At 47.6% G+C, this 26,811-nt stretch overlaps 1 protein-coding gene across 2 annotated transcripts in view; it reads left to right on the top strand.

Moving 5' to 3' along the window:
- LOC115088282 (heat shock factor protein 2-like) overlaps positions 1-26,811 on the top strand; it is a 131,973-nt gene that overhangs the window by 86,191 nt on the left and 18,971 nt on the right. For both annotated transcript variants that reach the window (XR_003855741.1, XM_029596407.1), the window contains exons 6-9: positions 1,856-1,917; positions 2,022-2,106; positions 2,964-3,136; positions 11,645-11,896. Coding sequence is in view for 1 of the 2 variants with exons in the window: in XM_029596407.1 (XP_029452267.1) it covers positions 1,856-1,917; positions 2,022-2,106; positions 2,964-3,136; positions 11,645-11,896 (572 nt within the window). In the remaining variant the exon portion in view is untranslated. The remainder of the gene's footprint in view (positions 1-1,855; positions 1,918-2,021; positions 2,107-2,963; positions 3,137-11,644; positions 11,897-26,811) is intronic.

Below are 26,811 nucleotides of genomic sequence, written 5' to 3'. Positions count from 1 at the left end.
TCCATGGCCCATGTTGGGCAGATTGAAGGATCAAACGCCACAGGTGGATGGTGCTCTTGGTAGCTCTAGATTGACCCAGGAGACCGTGGTATGCAGATCTGCAGAGGCTTCTGGTGGATTCGCCTCTTCGACTTCCAGTGTACAGGAGGAACCTGTTGCAGCAGGGCCCTGTCCTTCACGAAGATCAGACACAATTTTGACTTATGGTATGGCCTTTGAAAGTGATTGTTTGCTGAATCGTGGATACTCTGTGGCTGTGATTTCCACCTTGCTAAGATCTAGAAAATTCTCCACTTCCTTGGTCTATGTGCAAGTTTGGAGGGTGTTTGAGGCCTGGTGTGCGGATTGAGGTGCGCTTCCTTCGTTAGTCAAGATTACACTTATTTTGGAATTTTTGCAGGATGGCTTGAATAAAAGCTTAGTTTTGGGCTCTTGCCTGTTTCTGGGGTCAGGTAAATGGTGGATCCTTGTCGGCTCATCCTGATGTGGCTCGTTTTCTGAAAGTAGTGAATCATCTTTGTAATTTCTGACTTTGAAAATGGTGATCCTTGCGGCAATTATTTTGGCATGTAGGGTTTCCGAACTGCAGACCTTGTCTTCTCGGGAGCCATTTCTACAGATGATTCCAGGGATGGTGCAGCTGTGTACTGTTCCTTCCCTTTTACCAAAGGTAATCACTGAGTTTATCTTGAATCCGACCATCTCCCTGCTGTCTCTGGATAAAGAGAAAGATGCAGAGGAGTATTGTCTGTTGCAACATTCAGGTATCTGGAGATTACTGAGCCTTTGCGGAAGTCGGTTTGCCTGTTTGTCCTTCACGGCGGTACTAGACAGGGAGAGCCAGCCTGGCGGGCTACTGGATTAAGGAGGTAGTCACAGCTGCATATGAGGGTGCCTGGAAGCCATTACCTAGTCAGCTTCGGCCTCATTCCACTCTGGCTCAGGCAGTGTCATAGGCAGAAGTTTGATTGTTGTATCCCGTCGACACTTGCCGAGCTGCGATATAATCCAGATGATATTGCCTGGATGTTCAGGCCTAGGAGGACACGGTCTTTGTGCATGCGGGTTTGTCTGGACCACGGGAAGCCTTCCATCCTATTCAGGAGAAGCTTGGGAACATCCCACTTGTTCTGGATTCATCTGACTGGACACTAAGAAATGAGAAATTGCTACTTACCTGATAATTTCCTTTTCCTTTAGGAGATTCAGATGAATCCAGCTTCCCTCCCTTGGCTGCCGAATGATTGCATAATGATCCTCCTGTGTGCCTACATGTTACAGGGATTACTGGTAAGCATTAATCCAGTCCCTAGACTAGTGTTATGTTCTTCAGTGATCTCCGTGTTGCCTGTTGGTTGAGTATTGACATGGTTATCTGTTTTTTAATCAAGTTTTTGCTAGTCTGTCCACAGTTGCTTTTGAAGAGAATACTGGTGGGCTGAGGTCACTGCATGGGTATATATACTGTGACGACAGCTTGTGCCATCCCCATCTGCTGGTAGAGGTGCCATAATCCACTGGTTCTGGATTCATCTCACTGTCCTAAAGTAAAGGAAATTATCAGGTAAGTAGTAATTTCTCATTTTCCTTTACTTCCTTATTTCTAAGGATCCTCTGTGCTTATCCCAGGCTACCTTAAATTATATTATGCTACTGTTTTGATTACTAGCACCTTTCCCTGGGAAACTCATTCTTTGAACCATTCTATGAACATTTTTTTTTCCTAATATTACTCCTGAGTCTACTCCCTTTGAGCCCAATATCATAACTTTTTTGTTCTAGAACTTGATATGGTTTGAGCTGCAGTCCAACACCTCAGTTTAGATTAACAAGAAATTCACCCTTTCTTTTCTAGATCATACAGTTCATCCTGACGTTGGTCCAAAACAATAGACTAGTGAATCTAAAACGAAAACGGTAAGTGACCGTTCTAAAATATATGGTATTTTGCTTTTAATTGTAGAAAGGTATAATTTCTTTGAAACAACATTATTTTTAATTGCTCATCTTTATGTTCATAGGCCATTGCTTCTGAATACTAATGGATCCCCCAAACCGAACCAGATACAGCAGATCGTCAAAGAACCATCTGAGAGCAGCAGCCATGTAATTTGCAAAACTTTTGTTTTTCAGTGTGTTTTTTTTTTTTTTTTACTGTGACATTTTGACTAAGAACTTAATTGTTTCCCCTTTGCAAGCTCCATATGTCCTGCTTTAATAGTGCAATGCAGTGACCCAGTAAAGACTGCCAAACTAGCTTGATGGTTAGCACTCTCTCATGAACTCTGTTTCTGGATTAGGCTGTCTTCTCCAGTTGTCACCGGCAGCTAAGAGAGGAAGAGCAGTTACTGTAGCTTCACTGGACAGCTGCTTCCTGGTTAATCTCTATGTTCAGAACTGCTATTGTACTTCATGTTGTACAATAGCATACCAAAATTCACTAGTCACTAATGGCCTGTTTTGCTTGTAGCCGAATATATTAAAATTCTACAAAATATATTTAAATATGGTAGTGGAGTAATAATTGAGCTGCTTGACTTATCTCATGAAGATGTAAATGAAACTTTGCTTGTTTCCCTATAGTTCAGACGTGTCTTGTGAGGCAGTATATGGATTAAGAAATATTTGGAAATGGAAGGGGAGGGGTCATGGCAACTCGCTAGGTTGCTAGTAACATGGAGGGTGGGATATGGTTCTGAACACCCCTGCATGGGAATCATCCTTGCATGCTGATCCTGGGGAGGCATAAGATGAGTACCAGAAAGGACTGCTTTTTCCTTCCTTGGCTATTTAGGCACCTGGTCCAAGAAAGAGGGAGGACATGAAGTAGGGGAGAAGGCCAGAGGCTTTGGTGAGTCCTGTATCAGGGACTGAATAAGCTATGAAGTGGTTTAAAGGCCAAAAATGTGAAGAATACTGAGGGGAGGTTTTTATAAATATATATATTTTTTTGTCTTTTATAGACCCCTGTTAAGCGATCAGAGGGTTTGAAGAAGAGAGGCCAGATTACAGATGATATAATTATTTATGATATCACAGATGATATGGTGGAAGAAGAGGAGGAGGAGGAAGAAGTAGAAGCAAATTCACGAGACACACCTGACACACATGAAGATTCTCTCTTGGACCTGACCAGGTAAGTAAAGTTGATTATTGCATGAAGGTGTCTATTCAAGAGGTTCTGGAGATGAACTGTGCTTGTCCTGCTGAAGCTATCTCTGGTAGCTTCTTCTTGGGAATCTGTGGGAGGAGATGCTCAACTTTTGTATGAGATTATATTAGATGCAGGGTGTTAATTCTTTCATTATTGAATATAAATTCTTGCCTCCCATCACAGCTGATACTAGGGAAGCCTTGTTAACATATTATAATGGAATTCAGTGATGTGTATATGATTTGAGACCCAGAATTTTTTAGTTCCCTGTATGTCCCAGGATCAGTCCACACAGTGGGTTATCTCCCCCTTCCAGCAGATGGAGTCAAATAGAACTTTGAAGGATGCTTCCTTATAAGGTAGTGCACCCTCTACTAATCCTCAGTATTCTCTTGACTCCAGCAGATGACAGTGGTGGCTTTCGTTCCCCACTGAGATGACTAGAAAGCTATTTTAGGAATTTTCTCTATTTTCCTCAGCTTTCCTTTCTTTTGGATGGATCAAGTCTAATTAAAAAAAAAAAAAAATCTTTGAATTTTCTGAGGGAATTATTTGGAGAGCTTTCCTGTAGCCTCTGCTCCTGTTTTAGTGGGAGCATTCTATTGCTTGCACACAGTACTGTTTGCAGCTCTCCCCACCCCTCCCATCTCTGTTGTCGGGGTAAGTTTGTTTTTATTTCCTTTTGACAGGTTATTTCCTCTCTCCGGGGTGCAAGTCGGTGGTGCCGACCTCTCCCCCTGTGGCTGCTATCCGACCCACTGCCCCTGAGACGCCGTTTTCCTCGGGGCAGCCGGCACAGAGGCGTTATTCCTCTGTGCCTCTATCTGTGGGTCGCTGAGGGATAGAGAGAGAGCAGGACTGAAGCGGAGGCTATTACCCGCTTCTTACAGCCACGAACCTGGTGAGCGTGAGGAAGAACAGGCTTAAAGCGGAGGTTTTTCCCGCTTCCTGCAGCTTTAAACCTTGCCTGGTTCTCGCGTTAAGAACAGCTGGTTCCCTCGCGGCTCCATCGGGGTTCCCCATGCCTCATTCGTCCAGGTGCTGCGCTTGTGGAGAGCCCGGGTCGAGGCTTTCCCGTGAGGAGATTTGCACAGCTTGCCTCCCTGGTGGGGAGGGACCCTCTCAACTGCCGGGCCGCTCTGGTTCTCGTCTTCTGGCACGCCTCGACGCTCAGGGGCCAGCCCCGATCCCGCTGACCACGGGAACGGTGGCCATTTTGTCTCCAGACTCGGCTGCTCTGGCGCTAACAGGAGACGAGCAGGATGCTCCTTTTTCATCTCGGCCGCCGGTTTTGACACCCGTTCCACCTCTGGAGCCTTTTCCTCCATCAGGGGATCTTCCCACTTTCTCCATCGGGGCCACCTCTGTTTTCCATGGATTTTGTTCTCCTGCTTCACAATGCTTACCTGGCCAGAATGGGCCAGCACCAGGAATTTTTGGCGGGACCTCCTCCTCCTAAGGTACCCAGAATGGCTGATTCCACTGAGGTCTTGGGAAATGCCCAGACCATGTGGAGTGCCCAAGGGTCAGCGGTCCCGGGACCCAGGGGTATCTCCAACCACCTCAAGCGCTCCGAGGGTCTGTTTGGTGTACACCCCTCTGCGGGGGGGGTCTGTTCCTCAGCAGGACCCGGATCCGGATGAAACTTCAACTACGGCTCAATTGGAAGGGGATGATCCTAGAGTCCTGCGGCTCTTCCAGAGGGATGAGCTGGACCACCTCATTCCACATATCCTACAGGAATTGGACATTGAGGCCCCTCAGGACCCGCCTGAGCCTAATCCACCATCGAAGAAAGGAGACCCCCCTTCTGGCTGGTCTACGTCCACCGTGTAGGTCCTTTCCTTCCCATCCCATGTTCCTTCAACTGCTATCCAGGGAATGGAATTCTCCAGAGATCTCCCTCAAGGTCGGCAGAGCCATGGATAAGCTATATCCTCTCCCGGATGATTTCCTGGAGCTTCTTAAGGTTCCCAAAGTAGAATCTGCAGTCTCAGCAGTGACGAAAAGAACTACCATTCCAGTAACGGGTGGTGCAGCCTTGCGAGATCTTCAAGATAGAAAGCTGGAAGTTTATCTTAAGAGAGTTTTCGAGGTGTCCGCCTGGGGGTCCGGGCGGCCATTTGTTGTTCCTTCGCTCAGCGTGCAGGCCTCCACTGGCTTCAACAGCTGCTCAGCTCCCAGGAGTTGCCTCCTGAGGGAGCACTTCAGGCAGACCACCTGGAGGTCGTCATAGCATATGGAGCAGACGCCCTATATGTATTGGCCAGATCTATGGTTTCTGCAGTTTCGGCTGGACGCCTCCTCTGGCTTCGCAACTGGTCGGCGGATTTTTCTTCCAAGTTGCAGCTGGGATCCCTACCCTTCAAGGGCAAGCTACTATTTGGGGAGGATCTGGACCAGATTATCAAGTCCCTCAGAGAGAATAAGGTATACAAACTTCCAGAGGATCACCTTCGTTCTTCTAGGTCCTTTAATTCCACTAGAAGCCAATTCAGGAATCAACGTCCTTTCCCCCAGGCAAAGACTGCAGCTCCTCGTCAGCCGTCCTCTCGTTCTCAGTCCTGGACTCAGTCCTTTCGTGCCCGAAGACAGCCCCGCTCTGGTCCGGCCCAGGGGACGTCCTCCAAGTCTTCACAATGAAGCTATGCCGGCCCATTCCCCGATCCCTAGAATAGGGGGACATCTCTCCCTTTTCTACGAGGAGTAGGTCAACATCACGTCAGATCAATGGGTCCTGGATATTCTAAGACACGGCTACGTGTTAGAATTTGCTCGGCCGCTAAGAGGCAGGTTCCTCTTTTCTCCATGTGGCCCAGTCCAGAAACAACTCATAGTCCGGCAGATACTCGATAGGTTTCTGGCTCTCAGAGCGATTCGTCCGGTGGCCCCCCCCCCCCCCCCCCCGGAAGTAGGCTGGAGACATTATCCCGGTATACTTCGTAGTCCCCAAGAAGGAAGGTTCCTTTCGCCCGATCTTGGATCTCAAGATGGTCAACAGGGCCCTCAAGATTCCCCACTTTTGGATGGAAACCTTACGTTCTGTGATAGCGGCGGTACACTCTGGAGAATTTTTGGCCTCCCTGGATCTGATGGAAGCTCATCTACACATTCCCATCCTCCAAGCGCATCAGCGTTTTCTGTGATTCAAGATTCTGGGACAGCATTTCCAGTTCCAGTCTCTACCCTTTGGTCTTGTGACCGCTCCTCGAATCTTCATGAAGGTGATGATAGTAGTAGCTGCCGCTCTCTGGAGGGAGGGAGTCTTGGTGCACCCCTACCTGGACGACTGGCTCATTCGGGCAAAGTCCTCAGCCCAGTGCCACCGGGCGGTCGACAAGGTGTTGACGCTTCTTCACTCCCTCGGTTGGGTGGTCAACTTCGCCAAAAGCAGCCTTTCTCCATCTCAGTCTTTGGACTTCCTGGGGGCGCATTTCAACACAGTGCTGGGCAAGGTGTCTCTGCCCCCGGAAAGGGCTCATACACTCATAGCTCAGATACAGTGATTCATCGGTCTATCGCTTCCAACGGCGTGGGATTACCTCCAGGTCCTGGGATCATAAGAACATAAGAAAATGCCATACTGGGTCAGACCAAGGGTCCATCGAGCCCAGCATCCTGTTTCCAACAGTGGCCAATCCAGGCCATAAGAACCTGGCAAGTACCCAAAAACTAAGTCTATTCCATATAACCATTGCTAATGGCAGTGGCTATTCTCTAAGTGAACTTAATAGCAGGTAATGGACTTCTCCTCCAAGAACTTATCCAATCCTTTTTTAAACACAGCTATACTAACTGCACGAACCACATTCTCTGGCAACAAATTCCAGAGTTTAATTGTGCGTTGAGTAAAAAAGAACTTTCTCCGATTAGTTTTAAATGTGCCCCATGCTAACTTCATGGAGTGTCCCCTAGTCTTTCTACTATCCGAAAGAGTAAATAACCGATTCACATCTACCCGTTCTAGACCTCTCATGATTTTAAACACCTCTATCATATCCCCCCTCAGTCGTCTCTTCTCCAAGCTGAAAAGTCCTAACCTCTTTAGTCTTTCCTCATAGGGGAGTTGTTCCATTCCCCTTATCATTTTGGTAGCCCTTCTCTGTACCTTCTCCATCGCAATTATATCTTTTTTGAGATGCGGCGACCAGAATTGTACACAGTATTCAAGGTGCGGTCTCACCATGGAGCGATACAGAGGCATTATGACATTTTCCGTTTTATTCATCATTCCTTTTCTAATAATTCCCAACATTCTGTTTGCTTTTTTGACTGCCGCAGCACACTGAACCGACGATTTCAATGTGTTATCCACTATGACACCTAGATCTCTTTCTTGGGTTGTAGCACCTAATATGGAACCCAACATCGTGTAATTATAGCATGGGTTATTTTTCCCTATATGCATCACCTTGCACTTATCCACATTAAATTTCATCTGCCATTTGGATGCCCAATTTTCCAGTCTCACAAGGTCTTCCTGCAATTTATCACAATCTGCTTGTGATTTAACTACTCTGAACAATTTTGTGTCATCTGCAAATTTGATTATCTCACTCGTCGTATTTCTTTCCAGATCATTTATAAATATATTGAACAGTAAGGGTCCCAATACAGATCCCTGAGGCACTCCACTGTCCACTTCCTTCCACTGAGAAAATTGCCCATTTAATCCTACTCTCTGTTTCCTGTCTTTTAGCCAGTTTGCAATCCACGAAAGGACATCGCCACCTATCCCATGACTTTTTACTTTTCCTAGAAGCCTCTCATGAGGAACTTTGTCAAACGCCTTCTGAAAATCCAAGTATACTATATCCATCGATCTGGGCCCCTGGGCGTTTGCACATATGCATCCCTTACAGCACGCCTTGCTTTCCTACTGGAAGCCAGTGTCTCGGGACTTCCAAGCCATCCTTCCGCTCCCGCAGGAAGCCAAGGACAGTCTCTCGTGGTGGTTCAACCTGTCTCATCTTCTCCAGGGTGTTCCTTTGGACATTCTGAAATGGGTAATCGTCACGACGGACGCCAGTCTCTGGCTGGGGAGCTGTGTGTCAGATGAGTTCTGCGCAAGGGAAGTGGATGCCGTCCCAAGCAACTTGGCCAATCAATCGCTTGGAGACCAGAGCAGTGCGTCTGGCATTGAAACGCTTCCTACCTCATCGCGCAGTCCGAATACTCTGACAATGCGACCAATGTGGCCTACATCAATTGCCAAAGGGGCACGAGGAGCCGGCATGTCTCTCGGGAGACAGACAGGTTGATGGCGTAGGCGGAGACTCATCTCTCCCGCCTAGTGGCTTCCCACATCGCAGGTGTAGACAACGTTCAAGCTGACTTTCTCATTCGCTTATCTGTAAGTCACTAATGATTTTGGCTTGTCGGACCATCTTTTTGTTCTCTGGCATGGTCCGAGGAAGGGGGGCCAAGGTGTCGAAAACTACCATTGCTCGCTGGCTGAAGGAGGCAATCTCAGTGGCCTACATTGGAGTGGGTCGACAACCTCCGGCCGGTGTCAAGGCCCATTCTTTTCGAGCTCAGGCTGCTTCCTGGGTGGAGATGCAATCGGTCTTGTTCCAGGAGATTTGTCGAGCGGCAACTTGGAAATCGTTACATATCTTTGCTCGTCATTATCGTCTACATATACAGTCGCCTACTTTTGGCTCCTTTGGCTCTAGGCCCACCCTACGTAGGGAAGCTTTGGTACATCCCACTGTCTGGACTGATCCTGGTACATACAGGGAAAAGAAAATTATTCCTTACCTGCTAATTTTCGTTCCTGTAGTACCAAGGATCAGTCCAGATGCCCTCCATGACTATTTTATTGGGTTTGGGATATCCTCTCTGCCGCCAGTCTCTCAGAGGCTGCCCTCTGCTCGTTTCCAGTCTTGGTCCCATTCCTTTCGGGGCCGAAGAACAACTTGGGATAATTCCTCCCAAGGAGGCCCATCCAAGTCTTCCCAATGAAGGTGTACCGACCCTCCCGTCGACACCCAGGATAGGAGGACGTCTTCGCCTCTTCTACGAGGAGTGGGTCAAAATTACCTCAGATCACTGGGTTCTGGATATTCTAAAGCACGGCTACACTTTAGAATTTTCTTGGCCCCTACGAGACAGGTTCCTCTTCTCTCCGTGCGGCCCAGTGCAGAAGCGGCTCCTCGTATGGCAGACGCTCAACAGACTCCTGGCCCTGGGAGCCATCCTTCCGGTGCCTCCGGCGGATCAAGGGTCAAGCCATTATTCAGTTTACTTCGTAGTCCCCAAAAAGGAAGGATCATTCCGTCCAATCCTCGATCTCAAGATGGTCAACAGAGCCCTCAAGCTTCCTCGCTTCCAGATGGAAACGTTGAGGTGTGAAAAGTAAATCTCGATTAGCAAACAAAGCCTGTTTAAATGCTTTTTTCAAGACAGTATGAGGGTACCCCCTCTCCTTAAACCGGGTCATCATCTCCTTAGCTTGGGAAATATGTTCAGACTTGGATGTACAGAGCCGCCGAAGTCTTAGGAATTGGCTGGATGGAATATTATTGTTAAGGACATGAGGGGTGGTGGCTGTCAAAGGACAGGAGCATATTATGGTCAATGGCCTTTCTAAAACTGGACGTGGTGAAGCAATGAGAGTCAAAAGAAATGCAGATGTCAAGGAAAGAAATCTTAAAGGGGGATGTATATTAAAATTAAACTGTGAGTGTTACAACTGTTCAGCCAGTCCAGGAACATAAAAAATTGAATATCTGTGCCCAGCCAGATCATAAAAACGTCATAAATATATCGAACCCATAGGTAAATATTTTTATCACCAATGAGAAGGATATATAAATTCATCTTCAAAGTTGGCAACGTATAGGTATGTAAGGCTAGGGGCCATGGTGGCACCCATCGCAGTGCCTCTAACCTGTTGGTAATATACCGAGTCAAAAAGAAAAAAAAATTTTGTCAGAGCCAGTCTCGTTAAAGCCTCTAAAAAATATGTTGGTACGCGGTGTGGTCTGGGACGGGAATCAAGAATATTTTCAATAAGAGAAAGAGCTTCCTCCTGGGATATATTAGAGTATAGCGACACTATGTCTAAAGGACTGCATTTAGTGTACAGGTAGTACTGTAGTTGCATACAGGTGCTGCTGGCTAAGATAGAGGGGAGTAACATTCATTTCACCAGTGATATTTGGACCACCACAAAACTTACCTCTCCTTGAGAGCACACTAGTGGGACCTGGCTAAGGCAGGGGCAGCCAGCAGCTCTAGCAGGGACCAGGCATCAGGGTGCATGCCCAGTCTATGGATGGCCCCCTTACCTCACTGAATATTTTATCAGTCATAAGAGAGAAGCTGGAGGGTTGGCACTAGCCCGGAGAGCTAGAAGTTTAAATGCAGTTTTCTTTGTCACAGACTATGGTCAAAATATGGTAAAGGCAATAGACATTGGGAACTTCTGAGTATCCATAGTTTTGCACACTTGCTGCACCTGGCAGTGAAAGATGCCCTGGAGCTGGTGTCCAAGGACCATGGGAATTTATTCCTATAGGAAAATAACAGGGCACTTGAAGCATGAAGACAAGGCAGCAGCTTTGTGAAAAGCAGGAAGAATTTGGGATACCTCATAAGTCTCATTCAAGATGTTGGTGCCTGCTGGAATTCCATCTGTATAATGCTGCAAAGGTTAATTGACAATACTAAATATAAATAGAACCCGAAAGTGTAAAAGCTGCAAAGGGTAGTTGAGCAGCCTACAGCCCTTCATAATCTGAGTCTGGAAATAGAGATAGGCGTGCAATGTCCCTGGGGCATCATGATTGGGTAGTTATGAGGTAGCTGGTACAAATCCTGAAGCCCTTCAAGGATGCCACAGAGGGCCTGAGTTCCAGAAGTACCATTCTGAGCTGTGTCATCCCTATAGTAAGTATTCTGGAGGAAAAGTTAGAGGGCTTCCATCAGGTACAAGAGAGACTGAAACATCTCACAGAAGACCCATATATACGTACTTGCTACACTTTGCAATCCACGGGTGAAAGGGAGTCTTGCCCTCCAGTCCCCGCGTCTCTCATTCATGTCTACGGAGAAAGCAAGTTTGTTTATTGTAAACAGATTTCTCTGTAGACAGAAGAATGAATTAGCCATGTTTAATATCTGCTCACCTCCCTGGAGAGTAGACTACCTAGCTAAAGCTAAGCTCAACAATCGACTGAGGGGCTTACGAGTCAGTTTTATTGAGCTAGCGTGTCTGGTCCATCTGTCATCCCATGTCATGGCTAATTCATCCTGCTGTCTACAGAGAGCCCCCATTTACCATAAGCAAACTTGATTTATCTTTATTTTAAAATTGATATCACACTGTCCATGGATACTTTTACCCATTTACAGTATTTGCATAAAATATTCTTAATGTTGCCTCGCGCACTTTGTATTACAAGCCTTCCTTTCATTTCGTGTTGAAATCTGTCTTTTCCATTTCTCTCCTCATTGGTCACGGTTTGTATTCTGTATTGTTTTCAGCTCTCCTCATATGCCAGATATCGTAATTGTAGAGGATGATGATGAGGAAGATGCCCCTGTGATACAGGACGATAAAAACGAAGATATGCTCAGGCCCGAATGTCGAGGCACAACTGACTCAAGCCCACTCATGTCCAGCACAGTCAAGCTAAATAGCCAGTCCTCTCTGATTGCGGATGACCCGGTTACAATGATGGACTCTATTCTCAATGAGAGTGAGGCCATTTCACAGAACATCAACCTTCTCGGGAAGTAAGTGGAGTGGGTTGTTTTTTTAAAGTATTTTTAGCTTACTTTCTGAATGAATAAAGGTTATGAGATCTTCATGTTGTCCCTCTCCCCACCTTAGGACACCAAAACACAAACATTTCTGTCAGCACAAGATTTGCAGGAGATGTGAGGAGGTCCTGTATGATTTCTTTAAAAACCTTGTTTGTGTGTGGATGCGCACCTCAGAAAGTGATTGTAATTGTATTTCTGCAGATAAGCTCACATCAGCACATATTAAAATAGGCATAATAGCACACATACATAGTATAACAGTATAGAAAATGAAATAAGCATCATAAAAATACAAATACATGAATGTAAAAATTCCTACTACAGTCTAACCCTCCTCCTCGTCTCACTAGGGAACATAAGTTCCCATACTGGGTCAGACAGAGGGTCCATCAAGCCCAGCATCCTGTTTCCAAAAGTGGCCAATCCAGGATACAAGTAGCTAGAAAATACCCTTTCATTAAATAGATCCCATGCCAGTAATAGCAGTTTATGGATTTCTCCGCCAGCTATACTAACTGCCCTAATTACATCCTCTAGCAACAAATTCCAGAGCTTAATTGTGCATTGAGTGAGAGAGAATTTTCTCAGATTTATTTTAAATGTGCTACTTGCTAAAATTCATTAAGTGCATCCTACTCCTTCTATTATCTGAAAGAGTAAATAACCAATTTACATTTACCTGTTCTAGTCCTCTTATGATTTTATAGACCTCTACCTAACCCCCCTCAGCCGTCTCTTCCCCAAGCTGAACATCCCTAACTTCTCTAGTCTTTCCTCATAAGAGTCATTCCATCCCCTTTATTGTTTTGATCTCCATTCCCTGTACCTTCTCCAGTGCAGCTATATCTTTTTTAAGATGTGACGACCAAAATTGTACACCGTACTCTAGGTGTGATCTCACGGTGGATCGATACAGAGGCATTATGAAATTCTCCTTTTTATTCACCATTCCCTTCCTAACATTGAACCTAATTTACTAAGGCTTTTCTCCCATTCTGTGTCTATGGAAAATATGCTTAGTAAATGAGGTCCATTGTTTGTGTTTTTTGACTACCGCAGCACATTGAGCTGATGATTTCAATGTTTTATCCACTATGATGCCTAAATCTTTTTCCTGGGTGGTAACTTCTAATATGGAGCCTAACATCATGTAACTTCAGCATGGGTTATTTTTCCCTATATGCATCACCATGCACTTGTCCACATTAAATTTCATCTGCCATTTGGACACCCAATCTTCCAATCTCACAAGGTCCTCCTGAAATTTATCACAATTCACATGTGATTTCACTACGCTGAATAATTTTGTGTCATCTGCAGATTTGATCACCTCATTCCTCATATCCCTTTCCAGATAAGTTATAAATATATTGAAAACCACCAGTCGGAATACAGATCACTGAGGCACTCAACAGTTTACCTTTTTCCACTGAGAGAACTGACCATGTAATCCTACTCTGTTTCTTGTCTTTTTTCCAGTTTGCAATCCATTAAAAGGACATTGCCTCCTATCCCATGGCTTTTTACTTTTCATCAAAGCCTTTCATGAGGGACTTTGTCAAACATCTTCTGAAAATCCAAGTACACTACATCTGCTGGTTCACCTTTATCCAAATGTTTGTTAACCCCTTCAAAAAAATGTAATAGATTTGTGAGGCAAGACTTCCCATGGGTAAATCCATGCTGGCTGTGTTCTATTTATTTATTTTATTTATTTATTTAAAATCTTTTCTATACCGTCGTTTGGTCCTGCACCATTACAACGGTTTACAGAGAGGCACATATATTTAATGTTCAGCTTGGTTTCATACTTTCTTACAAGATGCCAATAAAGTTTCGGTTACATGTTTTAATAATACAAGCTATATGAAAGGTGATATGGATCTTGTCAATTTATATGATTAATAGGGTAATCATACAAGTATATTACTTTATACTATCTCTATCTAGCATTAGTACTTTATTATGAGAAAAAATAATGAAAGTATATAAATACGCATCTAGGTGACTTTCTGCTGTGTTGATGTTCTGTTGCCTGTTAGTTCATATTTCTTATTCTCCGTTTTCACTGTAAAATGCTTTTTTGAAAAGCCAAGTTTTTAAACTTTTTTTGAAGAGTTTCAAATCTCTCTGTCTATAGTTTCCTGGATTATCCCTGGAGCCCTTTTTAAATATCGGGGTTACATTGGCCACCCTCCAGTGTTCAGGTACAATGGATGATTTTAATGATAGGTTACAAATTTTCACTAATAGATCTGAAATTTCATTGAGTTTTTTTCAGAACCCTAGGGAATATACCATCTGGTCCAAGTAATGAGCTACTCTTTAGTTTGTCAATCTGGCGTACTTAATCTTCCAGGTTCACCATGATTTGGTTTAGTTCATCCAAATCATCACCTTTGAAAACCAACTCCGGAACCGGTATCTCTGCAACATCCTCATTAGTAAACACCAAAGCAAAGAATTTGTTTAGTCTTTCCACGATGTCTTTCTCTTCCCTAAGAGCCCTTCCCTGTACGTACCAGGATCAGTCCAGGACACCTGGGTTGTGACTCCGCACCAGTAGATGGAGACAGACTAAAACTTGTGGGCGGAGCCATATATAAGCCCCTGTACCAGTCACAGCCCCTCAGTCTTACTCTGTCTCCGGTAGATGGTGCAGGTCCAGTCACAGCCCTTCCTGACCTGATTCTGGTGTTTGTCAGGTTTGGTTTTTTGAGTTAGTTTTTGTTAGGTCTGATTGTTCTGGGCTAAATTGGGTTTCTTTTTAATTCTTTCCCGGTTGCCCTGCCTCCCAGGGGAGTTGAGAGGTCCTGAGGGGACTACCCTCCCCCGGTTGAGGTCGCTGCCAGGGTTGAGGACCCGGCTGAGCTAGTGGCAGCATCAGGGGTGACACCAGGGAGCCTGGTTCACTCACCCCTGCAGGAAATAGGGCTTTCAGAACCAGGGACAGCGCGTTTTTTTCTGTAAAAAAAAAAAAAAAAGTTTTACTTTTGTTTCTCGCGGCTCTCCGTTGCCTGGCGTTGCCGCTCCGTTTTGGTCGGTGGGGGGGCGTCGCCAGCAGTGGGGAGGTCGCCGAATTGCGCCGTTTTTAATTGTTTTTCATTTCTGAATTTTTTCCTCTGTGGTAATTTTTTCCTCAGCGCGCCTCGTTTTCCCGCGTTCGCCGGCATGCCTCGGGGTTCGCAGTGCAGGGCCTGCGGCTCGGCACGCGCGCGTTTGTCCCGGGACAGCCTTTGTTCGGCTTGTGTCCCGGGTAATGAGGGTTCCTCGGCAGCTCCTCGGGGAGCTAGGTCCCGGGTCGCGCGTTCGCCGCCACGAGCTGGGGGCGCCTCTGTTTCTCCTCAGGAGCTATTCCCGCTTAGCGCGGGGGTGGCGGCCATTTTGGCCACAGGCCGGGAAATTTCGAGGGAAACAGTGGGGGCTTCATCTTTGCCCCCAGCGCTTTCCCCGCAGCGTGACAAGGCGGGGGAAGTCCCCTCGGAAGGGATTCGTTCCCGGGGGGATACCGGTTCTGATTCAGAAAATTCTGGAGAATTTTCTGAGGATTTTGCTCTATTGCTGCGCAAAGTTCTCAGGTATAAGCGCAGCAAGCGCGTACGGGGGGATGTCTCGCGTACGGCTGTCCGCAAACCCCCACCACGTAAAGGGAAGGCCAGGAAGGGTGCGGAGATCGCCCAGGGCTCTTCCCGGGGGAAGCGGCTTCCCCTGGGGCTGCCGCAGGAATCCGATTCCGAAGTTTCTCTCGGAACGGATACTGAGGACTCTGATGGGGGCCGGGACGGCAGCACCGGATGAAACGGCACAGCCCAGTGCAGGGAAAGGTGCACAGGCCTTAGATGGGGATGACCCCAAGGTGGTGCGGCTATTCCGCAGGGAGGAACTGTCACCTCTCATCCCAGCCATTCTCCAGGAGCTGGGGATTGAGGCTCCCCCGGTGGTTGTCCACCAGGAGGCAAATATGGATCCCGTTCTGCTCGGCCTCACAGGGCCTGCAGTCGCTTTTCCTTTTCATTTCTCGTCCACTGATATTCTCTTCAAAGAATGGGATACTCCAGAGCTGGGTTTGAAAGTCAGTAAGGCCATGGATAAGCTCTACCCTTTACCGGAAGAGGCGCTGGAGCTCCTCAGACTCCCGAAGGTGGATTCGGCGGTGTCCGCCGTCACGAAGAGGTCTACCATCCCGGTCACGGGAGCAACAGCCCTCCGGGATATTCAAGACCGAAAGTTGGAGGTTCAACTCAAAAAGATTTTTGAGGTTTCTGCCCTAGGAGTGCGAGCCGCCATTTGCACGAACTTCGCTATGCGTGCTAGTCTGCGCTGGGCCCAGGTACTACAGGCTAATGCGGGTCTCTCTTCGGAGGAGGCTTCCCAAGCAGACAGATTGGAAGCGGCTATTGCATATGGGGCTGATGCGCTCCATGATCTTTTACGCACTTCAGCTAGGTCCATGGTAGCAGCGGTGTCGGCACGCCGTCTCCTTTGGCTACGCAACTGGGCAGCGGATGGTTCGTCCAAGGCTCACCTCGGGGCATTACCCTTCAAAGGGAAATTGCTGTTCGGAAAGGAGTTAGATGACTTGATGATCTCACTAGGTGAGAACCGAGCATTTAAGCTGCCAGAAGATAGGGCCCGGGCGCGCTCTTCGTTTTCCAGCAGAGCTCGTTTCCGGGGACCCCGAAAGTCCAGGCCACAAAGATCCACCGGGCCCTCTTATAGACCGTCCTCTTCTCGAAACACTCACTGGCAGCAGTCCTTTCGAGGCAAACGTTTTGGCAGGCAAGGAGGGGACCCATCGGGTACGGGGTCCAAGCCTTCCCAATGAAGTTCGACCGGCCCATCCCTCATTGCGTCCTCAGCACGTTGTCCCAAACGTGGGGGCGCGTCTATCCTTGTTTTTCGAGGAATGGGCCAGCATTACGTCGGATCAGTGGGTCCTCAACGTGATAAGACCCATCCCAGCGGACAAGTTCCTGGTCTCCCCCTGCAAAGATCCCAAGAAGAAGGTGGCGGTGCTAGACACCATTCAAAGACTAGAAAGCTTAGGGGCCATCTCTCCGGTTCCGACCGATCAGCACGGCAAGGGCCGTTATTCCATTTACTTCATAGTCCCCAAGAAAGACGGCACTTTCCGACCCATACTGGATCTGAAAGGAGTCAACAGATGCCTTCGGGTTCCTCACTTCAAGATGGAGACCATTCGTTCGGTGATCGCGTCAGTGAGGCCAGGCGAATTCCTGGCGTCACTAGATCTCACGGAAGCATACCTTCATGTGGGCATCCAACCAGCGTTCCAGTGGTTCCTGCGTTTTTGCATTCTGGGAAGACACTTCCAGTTCCGGGCTCTGCCGTTCGGCCTGGCGACAGCTCCTCGGACATTCACGAAAGTGATGGTGGTGGTGGCGGCGCACTTGCGTCGCGAAGGCCTCCTGGTTCACCCTTACCTCGACGATTGGCTGATTCGGGTGAAGTCAGAGAAGTTGTGTCGGCAGGCGGTAGCCAGGGTGCTACAATTCTTGCAGTCCCTGGGCTGGGTGGTCAACTACAACAAGAGTCATCTGGAGCCCACTCAGTCCTTGGAGTATCTTGGAGCCGTTTTCAATACAAAACGGGGCAGAGTGATTCTCTCTCAGGAACGGATATGCAAACTACAGTCTCAAGTACGACGTCTTTTGTCTCCGCACCGTCCTCGAGTCTGCGATTACCTGACGGTTCTCGGATCCATGGCTTCCACGCTGGCATTAGTCCCTTGGGCGTTTGCTCACCTGCGGCCGCTGCAGTATTCATTGCTTTCCCGCTGGAAACCGGTTTCAGAGGAATTTTACCTTCCTCTGCTTCTCGAGAGTCAGGCACGCTCCAGCCTGAGCTGGTGGCTGGATTCCAAACATCTCTCATGTGGAGTGTCTCTTCTTCTACCCAACTGGACGGTGGTGACCACGGATGCCAGTCTTTCCGGTTGGGGTGCAGTTTGCCAAGGGAAATCGGTTCAGGGTCTGTGGTCAGAAGATCAGACCCGGTGGTCCATCAACCGCCTGGAGTCCAGGGCGGTCCGTCTGGCCTTGCAAGCTTTTCTACCCCTCGTACGAGGAAAGGCGATCCGGGTATTGTCGGACAATGCTACCACCGTGGCTTACATCAATCGCCAGGGCGGGACGAAAAGCCCTCAAGTAGCGGAGGAAGCGCGTTCCTTGATGGCCTGGGCAGAGCGACATCTCAGCGATCTTGCTGCGTCTCACATAGCAGGAGTCGACAATGTCCAGGCGGACTTCCTCAGTCGACACCACCTGGATCCTGGAGAGTGGGAGCTGGCGGACGAAGCGTTTCTTCTCATTTGCAGGACTTGGGGAACGCCCCACATGGACCTAATGGCCACGTGGAACAACTCAAAGGCTCCGAGATTTTACAGTCGACGCCGAGAAAGGGGAGCAGAAGGGGTCGACGCGTTGGCTCTTCCCTGGCCAGCGGAGGTGCTACTGTATGTGTTCCCACCGTGGCCCATGATCAGCAAAATCCTGCGGCGCATAGAATTGCATCCGTTCAACGTGATCCTCGTGGCGCCGGAGTGGCCGCGCCGTCCGTGGTTTGCGGACCTGATCCAGTTGTCAGTGACGGCGCCCCTTCGTCTACAGGGGTTTCCGGGGCTCCTTCGTCAGGGCCCCGTCTGTTTAGAGGATGCGGATCACTTCTGTCTCGCGGCATGGCTTTTGAGAGGAATCGATTGAAGCGCAAAGGTTACTCTGATGCGGTAGTTGCCACGTTGCTGAGATCCAGGAAACAGTCTACGTCTCTGGCTTATGTTAGAGTCTGGGTAGTTTTTGAAGATTGGTGCGTAGAGCGGGGTCTGGATCCCACTTCCGCTATTATTCCTGATATTTTGGCTTTTCTCCAGGCTGGGCTGGCCAAAGGTTTAGCGTGCAGTTCCCTTCGGGTCCAAGTCGCGGCGCTTGGTTGTTTGCGTGGTAAAATCCGGGGAGTCTCCCTGGCTCTCCACCCGGATATCTCACGTTTTCTTAGGGGAGCGAAGCACCTCCGTCCTCCTTTACGGCTCCCTTGTCCATCTTGGAACCTCAACTGGGTGCTCTCGGCCCTATGCTCAGCTCCGTTTGAGCCTTTGAAGCGTTCTACGTTCAAGGATCTCACGTTGAAGACTGTATTCCTGGTAGCGATTGCGTCGGCTCGTCGGGTTTCCGAGTTGCAGGCTCTGTCCTGTAGAGAGCCCTTCTTGCGCATTTCCGATTCAGGGGTTTCCTTGCGGACCGTTCCCTCTTTCCTGCCTAAGGTCGTATCTCCTTTTCATTTGAATCAATCGGTTGAACTTCCCGCTTTCGCGGTTGGGGAATCTTCCGACCCGAAGTTGAGGGACTTGAGAAAACTAGATGTGCGGAGGTCTCTTCTTCGCTATCTAGAAGTCACAAATTCTTTTTGATTGACGGATCATCTGTTTGTGTTGACGTTGGGTCCGAAGAAAGGTTCTGCGGCGTCCCGCACGACGATCGCCCGTTGGCTCAAGGAGGCCATTAGTTCCGCGTACATTCTGCGTGGTAAATCACCGCCGGTGGGTCTTCGAGCTCATTCGACGAGATCTCATGCTGCGTCTTGGGCGGAATCTTCTCAGGTGTCGCCTCGAGATTTGCAGGGCGGCTACCTGGAAATCGTTGCATACCTTCATTAAACATTACCGATTGGATGTTCAAGCTACTGATGCTGGGGGATTTGGAGAGAGGGTACTCCGAGCTGGACTCTCTGCTTCCCACCCTCGATAACTTAGCTCTGGTACATTCCAGGTGTCCTGGACTGATCCTGGTACGTACAGGGAAAGGAAAATTAGTTTCTTACCTGATAATTTTCGTTCCTGTAGTACCAAGGATCAGTCCAGGATCCCGCCCGCAGTGTTGCGCTATAGTAACGGAGAGTCCGCTCATTGTTGGTTTTTTAATACGCTGACCCCTTGTTTTGTTCGCTCTCCCGGTTGGGGAGTCTGTTTTCCTGTAGGGGTGTTGGAGTTATTTTCGTTCACTTAGTAAGTTTCTATGGTTAGCTATGTTGGCTTTTGGATTTTTTCTACTTTGACATTACGTATGACTGAGGGGCTGTGACTGGCACAGGGGCTTATATATGGCTCCGCCCACAAGTTTTAGTCTGTCTCCATCTACTGGTGCGGAGTCACAACCCAGGTGTCCTGGACTGATCCTTGGTACTACAGGAACGAAAATTATCAGGTAAGAAACTAATTTTCCTATTTAACTCCTTGAACTACATCCTTGCAGTTTTCCTGCTTCGGATATATTTTTAAAAGTTTTTGCGGCCAACTTCATTTCAAATTCTCTTAGGCTGTCTTATCAATGTTTTACATTTAAATTGACAATGCTTAAGTTTTTTTCCTATTTTCCTCAGATGGATCCTTCTTCCAATTTTTGAAAGATTTTTTTTTTTTGGCTAAAATAGCCTCTTTCACCTCACCTTTTAACCATGCCAGTAATCATTTGGCCTTCCTTCCACCTTTCTTAATGCGTGGAATGTATCTGGACTTGGTTTCTAAGATATTTTTAAACAATGTTCATGCCTGTTGTATACTCTTCGAATTTGCAGCTATACCTTTCAGTTTTTTCTAACTATTTTCCTCATTTTATCAAAGTTTCCCTTTTGAAAGTTTAATGTTAAAACTGTAGATTTACATATTTTCCCCTTTCAGTCATTAGTTCAGATTTGATTGTTGTCATCACTATTGCCAAGTGGCCCCACCACCATTACCTGTCTCACCAAATCCTGCATTCTACTAAGAATTCGATCTAAAATAGCTTCCTCGGTCGTCTATTCCTGAAACAATTGCTCCATAAAGCAACCATTTATTTCATTCAGGAACTTTACCTCTCTAGGCTGTTCTGATGTTACATTTAGCCAGTCATTATTGGGGTAATTGAAATCTCCCATTATTATTACACTGCCAAATTGATTAGTTTTTCTGATTTCTCTTAGCATTTCGTCTGTTTCATCATTTTGGCAATGTGGATGGTAGTATATGCCTATCACCATACTCTTAACCCAAAACATAGGATTTCTACCCATAAAGATCCTACTATTCATTTAATTTCTTGCATGATCTTTATCCTGTTGGACTCTATGCCCTCCCGGACATAAAGCACCCCCACCATTGAGTTGATCTTCCCTATCATTGCAATATAAATTATATTCTGGTATAGCTCTGTCCCATTGGTTATCCTCCATCAGGTCATCTCATCTTGCTATACATTCTAAATCTCCCATCTTATGACTTCTGGCATGGGCATATAGACATTTCAAAGTGAATTTATTTGTATTAAAATCCCTGCTTTTCATTGTTAGGGATAATTTGGAATCCTTTGGCTCAGGTGGCTCTTTACATATAGGCATATGGACTACTTTTGCTTTTATTGGCTTTTATTGGAATTCCTTTGTTAGCCGTTGGAATAGACTGTATAACAAAACTAAAACAGTAACATCAAAAATTATTTGCCCTTCCAAAACTTATATATGAGAAATATAATTTAAATCCTAAACAATCCCCATTCTAAACTAGAAACATAGAAATATGACAGCAGAAAAAGATCATATGGCTTATCTAGTTTGCCCATCCACAACAAGTATTCAGCTTTACAATCCCTATCATGCCCTCAGAGATCCTTTGTGCTTTCCGATGCCTTCTTGAACTCGGATGCTGTCCTTGACTCCATTACTTCCACATGGAGGCTGTAAAGAAATGTGTCCTTAGATTACTCCTGAGACTAACCCCTTTTATTCTCATCTCATGACCTCTTGTTATAGAACCTCCTTAAAAAAAAAAATGTCCACTGCCTCTACAAGGAAAACTTGGAGGTATTTAGAACATAACATAAGATATGTCATACTGGGTCAGACAAAGGGTCCATCAAGCTCAGTATCCTGTCTCCAGGAGTGGCCAATCCATCGCACATGTACTTGGCAAGTACCCAAATGTTAAATAGATCCTATACTACTAATGCTGGCAATAAGCAGTGGCTATTCCCTATTGATTAATAGCAGTTTTTGGACTTTAAATAGATGTATCATATCTCCCCTATCACCTTTCCTCTAAGGTATACATATTTAAATCTTTGACTCTCCCCATATGCTTTAGAATGAAACACTGGCCATTTTAGTACCCCTTTGGACAGACTCTAATCAGTTTTTCCCTGTATGTACCAGGATCAGTCCAGACCGTGGGTTGTCTCCCAATTCCAGCAGATGGAGTCAGAGCAAAAACTGAGAAGGCGGTCCCTTATTAGCTGGTGCGCCCTCTGTATCCCCTCAGTATTCCTCTGACTCCAGCAGATGAGGGTCCCCCTCTAATCTTAGAAAGGATAGTTCTTTTACATATATTTCTTCATCCTTTCTCTGTTACTTTGCTTGGATGGATCTTTAGGGAAAAAAAAAAGTTAAATTTAGAGTCTCTTCACTGTCCTGTTTGGTTGAACTTGCAGGCAGGACTCTTATCAGCGACATACTTGTCACTCTGTCGCATTGTTCTTCTTTCCATATTTTTGGGGTAAGTTGTGATTTTATCTTTCAGCTTTGACTTTTTGGCTGCCTGGGGTGTAAGCTGGTGGTCCAGCCTCTCCCCCATCTTAGCAACCTGCTGTCCTGAGAGGTCGTTTTCTTCAGGAGCAGCTCGACACGGTCAGAGACGTGACATCCCTCTGATTAGAAAATAAATAAAGCTTACACAGTCAGGTCTCGCGCCCGCACTGTTTTGGTTGCCTGCGTTAGGAGCAGCATTGATTTGGGAACTTTCCACTGCCGGCAGCCTCTGGAGGTTTATTTTTGAATTGCTACTTACCTCCATGCCGCGCGTTGCTCCGCTTGTGGAGAGTCTGGTTCACAGCTCTCGAGGGAAGGATTCTGTTCAGGGTGCCTCTCCAGTGGGGAGGGCACCTCGAGGCTGGAGGGATGCTCAGATTTGCGTGCGAAGGCACACCTGGCTGTGGAGGGGTCAGCCCCGTTCCCGTCCAACGCAGGTACAGCGGCCATTTTGATTTCTCAGTCTCCTGCCCTGACGCACTTCAACGCTGATTCTGACCTCAGCCAGGCTCCCTCGCCTCCGGTCCTTACGCTGGCTACCCTACTGGATGCAGACCCACCTCTGGGGGGATCCTCCTGCCCCTCCTCCTCCCCCATGGCCGTTTTCAACGGAATTTATATTATTGATTCGCATCTGAGTCAGCAGCAGCAGGATCCTACACTCGTTCCTCCTCCACCGAAGGGTCATCAGGTTAGATGAATTCCAAGGTTCAGCAGGGATCTCTCAGGGCTCGGGATTTCCGTAAGATGGGACCTTACCAGATGTTTCCTCAGGCTCTTCTTGAGTGAGGGTGGTTTCTCAACCTGCCCTCCCTGACCCTACGCCTCCCCAGGATCCGTTGTGTGACCCTGACCTGGACGACCCTACTCCCCCCGGCACAAGTGAAAGGTGATGATCCCAGGGTCCTACACCTTTTTCAGAGGGGTGAGTTGGACCCTTTCATTTCTCATGTCCTGGACGAATTGGATATCAAGCCTCCCCAGGAGTCTCCAGGACCCAGTTCTACAACTAAGAAGGGGGACCCTGTTATTGCAGGTCTCCGCCCGCCAGCGAAGATGTTTCCTTTCCATCCCATGCTCCTCCAATTATTGTCCAGAGAGTGGGAGACTCTGGAGGCGTCCCTGCGGGTAGGCAGGGCCCATGGACAAGCTGTACCCGCTTCCGGAGGAGTACTTGGAGCTCCTCAAGGTAGCTAAGGTGGATGCCTTGGTGTCGGCAGTCACAAAGCGGACCACCGTTACGGGAAGGGCCGCTCTGCGAGACCTGCAAGACTGCAAACTCGAGGTCTATTTAAAAAAGGTCTTTGAGGTGTCCGCCTTGGGAGTTTGGGCGGTGGTATGTAGTTCCCTAATGCAAAGAGCAGGGCTCCGGTGGGTCCAACAACTGCTTAGTACCCAGGACCTTCCCCTGGAAGAGGCACAGTAAGCCAAGCGCCTGGAGGCGGTCATTGCATATGGGACGGATGCCTTATATGATCTTCTTCGAGTGCTGGCCCAGTCTATGGTGTCAGTAGACTCGGCAAGGCGCCTCCTTTGGCTCTGTAACTGGTCGGCGGATTTTTCATCCAAGGCTCACCTGGGCTCCCTCCCGTTTAAGGGAAAATTACTATTTGGAGATGAATTGGACCAGCTCATTAAATCGCTGGGAGAAAATAAAGTACATAAACTACCGGAAGATCGTCCTTCAGCTCCACGCAAAGTCACTTCAGAGGGCAACGGCGTTTTTCGACAGTCTAGACCAGTGGTTCTCAACCCTGTCCTGGGGACCCCACCAGCCAGTCGGGTTTTCAAGATATCCACAATGAATATGCATGAGAGAACATTTGCATGCACTACCTCCATAACATGCAAATTTTCTCTCATGCATATTCATTGTGGGTATCCTGAAAACCCGACTGGCTGGTGGGGTCCCCAGGACAGGGTTGAGAACCACTGGTCTAGACCACTTTCTCACAAGCCACCTTCTTCAAGGTAGCAGTCCTGGTCTCTTTCCTTTCGTGGAAGACAGCCGGCTCGAGGATACCATTGCCCAAGGGGCATCGGCTAAATCCTCCCAATGAAGTATTGCCAGTTCACTCTTCGACTCCCAAGATAGGAGGACACCTGTCTTTTTTTCATGAGGAGTGGACCAAGATCACCTCAGACTGCTGGGTCTTGAATATTCTACAACACGGTTACGCTTTAGAATTTGCTCGACCCCTTTCGAGACAGGTTTGTCTTCTCCCCATGCGGCCTGACCAGGAAGCAGAACGCTGTTCGCCAGACCCTCGTTCGACTTTAGGCCTTGGGGGCAGTTCTTCCGGTGCCTGTTGCAGAGCATGGGCTTGGCCACTATTCCGTCTACTTTGTGGTTCCCAAAAAGGAAGGCTCCTTCCATCCAATCCTGGACCTCTAGATGGTCAACAAGGCCTTCAAGATTCCTCACTTCAGGATGGAGACTCTGCGCTCCGGTATAGCAGCGGTGTGCCTAGGAGAGTTTCTCACCTCCTTGGACTTGACGGAAGCTTTATTTATTTATTTAACACATTTTATATACCGATTTTCACGGAGGGCGTCCGACCAAAACGGTTCACAACTTCAAAGTACAAGAAGACAAAATCATAATAAAAAATAAAAACATAATTATTAAATAAAATATAGTAAAAGGTTGAAAAAAAATACATCATGTAGTTATAATCCCTAATTCTTTGCATAACTTAACTAAAATTTATAACAAAAACAAGAAAAAGTCAGAAATTTAAAAGAAATTAAGAAACCAGAGGCCATAATTATCATGTGGTTAGCAACAAACACATGATAAATATTCCCATCCTGAAGGAGCATCAGTGGTTTCTTTGGTTCAAGATCTTGGGCCAGCATTTCCAATTTCAGGCCCTGCCCTTCAGCCTTGCGACCGCACCTTCACTAAGGTCATGGTGGTGGCGGCGGCTCTTCGGAAGGAAGGAATCTTGGTTCACCCCTATCTGGACGACTGGCTCATCCGAGCAAAGTTCAGAGTCCTGTGCCAGCAGGCGATCGACAGGGTGTTGCATCTACTTCAGTCGCTAGGCTGGGTGATCAATTTTGCCAAGAGCAGGCTGACTCCGTCACAGTCCCTCGATTTTTTGGGGCACACTTTGATACCAAGGTGAGCAAGGTCTCTCTTCATCTGGAGCGAGCTCAATCTCTTCTATCTCAGGTCAGCGCTTTCGGGACCTCCGGCTCCCCACGGCCTGGGACTACTTGCAGGTCCTGGGAACCATGGCCTCCACTATAGATAGTGCCGTGGGCTTTTGCGCATATGCGTCCTTTGCAAAGAGCCTTTGCTTTCCCGATGGAAGCCGATATCCCGAGAATTTGATTCCTCTGCCAGTACCCCCAATAGTCAGGGCCAACCTATCCTGGTGGCTCAGTCTGGATCACTTACTGCAGGGGGTGGGTTTGGAGATCCCACAATGGGTAATCATCACCATGGATGCCAGTCTCTCCGGCTGAGGAGCGGTATGCGAAAGGCAGTTGATGCAGGGCCAATGGACTTCGGAGCAAGCGGCTTGGCCTATCAACTGTCTGGAGACGAGAGCAGTCCACCTTGCGCTGAAGCATTTCCTTCCTCTGGGTCAGGGTCGAGCGGCTCGAATACGCTCAGACAACGCAACGACGATAGTTTCTATCAACTGTCAAGGAGGGACCACGAGTCTCCATGTATCGCAGGAGATGGCCAAGCTCATGCTGTGGGCAGAACTCCATCTTTCCCGCCTGGCGGATTCGCACATTGCAGGAGTGGACAATGTTCAAGCGGATTTCTTGAGTTGGCAGCAAATAGACCCCGGAGAATGGGAACTGTCCAAGGAGGCAGCATCGCTTCTCTTTCAGAGGTGAGGGAATCCCCATCTAGACCTGATGGCCACTCAAAGAAACATGAAAGCTCCGAACTTCTTTAGTCGCAGAAGGGAGCACGGCGCAGAGGGCGTAGATGCCCTAGTCCTCCCGTGGCCACAGAACATCTACTATATGTGTTTCCGCCCTGGCCGCTGGTGGGAAAGGTACTCTCGAAATTCACCAGGGGCCCATCATCCTGATGGCTCCAGAGTGGCCTCGTCATCCATGGTTTGCAGACTTGGTCAACCTAGCAGAGGACGGTCCTCTGCGTCTGGGCCATCTACTGAACCTCCTACGGCAGGGGCCAGTATTTTTCAACCAGGTAGAACGCTTATGTCTTGCGGCCTGGCTTTTGAGAGGCGCAGGCTGAGAAAACGAGGGTATCGTGAAGCGATTATCTCTACTCTTCTAAAGGCCCGGAAGACGACCACCTCTGTAGCCTATGTCCGGGTCTG

The sequence above is a fragment of the Rhinatrema bivittatum genome, chromosome 3 (assembly GCF_901001135.1).
Source record: "Rhinatrema bivittatum chromosome 3, aRhiBiv1.1, whole genome shotgun sequence".
Lineage (NCBI taxonomy): Eukaryota > Metazoa > Chordata > Amphibia > Gymnophiona > Rhinatrematidae > Rhinatrema > Rhinatrema bivittatum.
The sequence above is the reverse complement of the archived record's forward strand: the minus strand, read 5'-3'. Positions and strand labels throughout refer to the sequence as shown.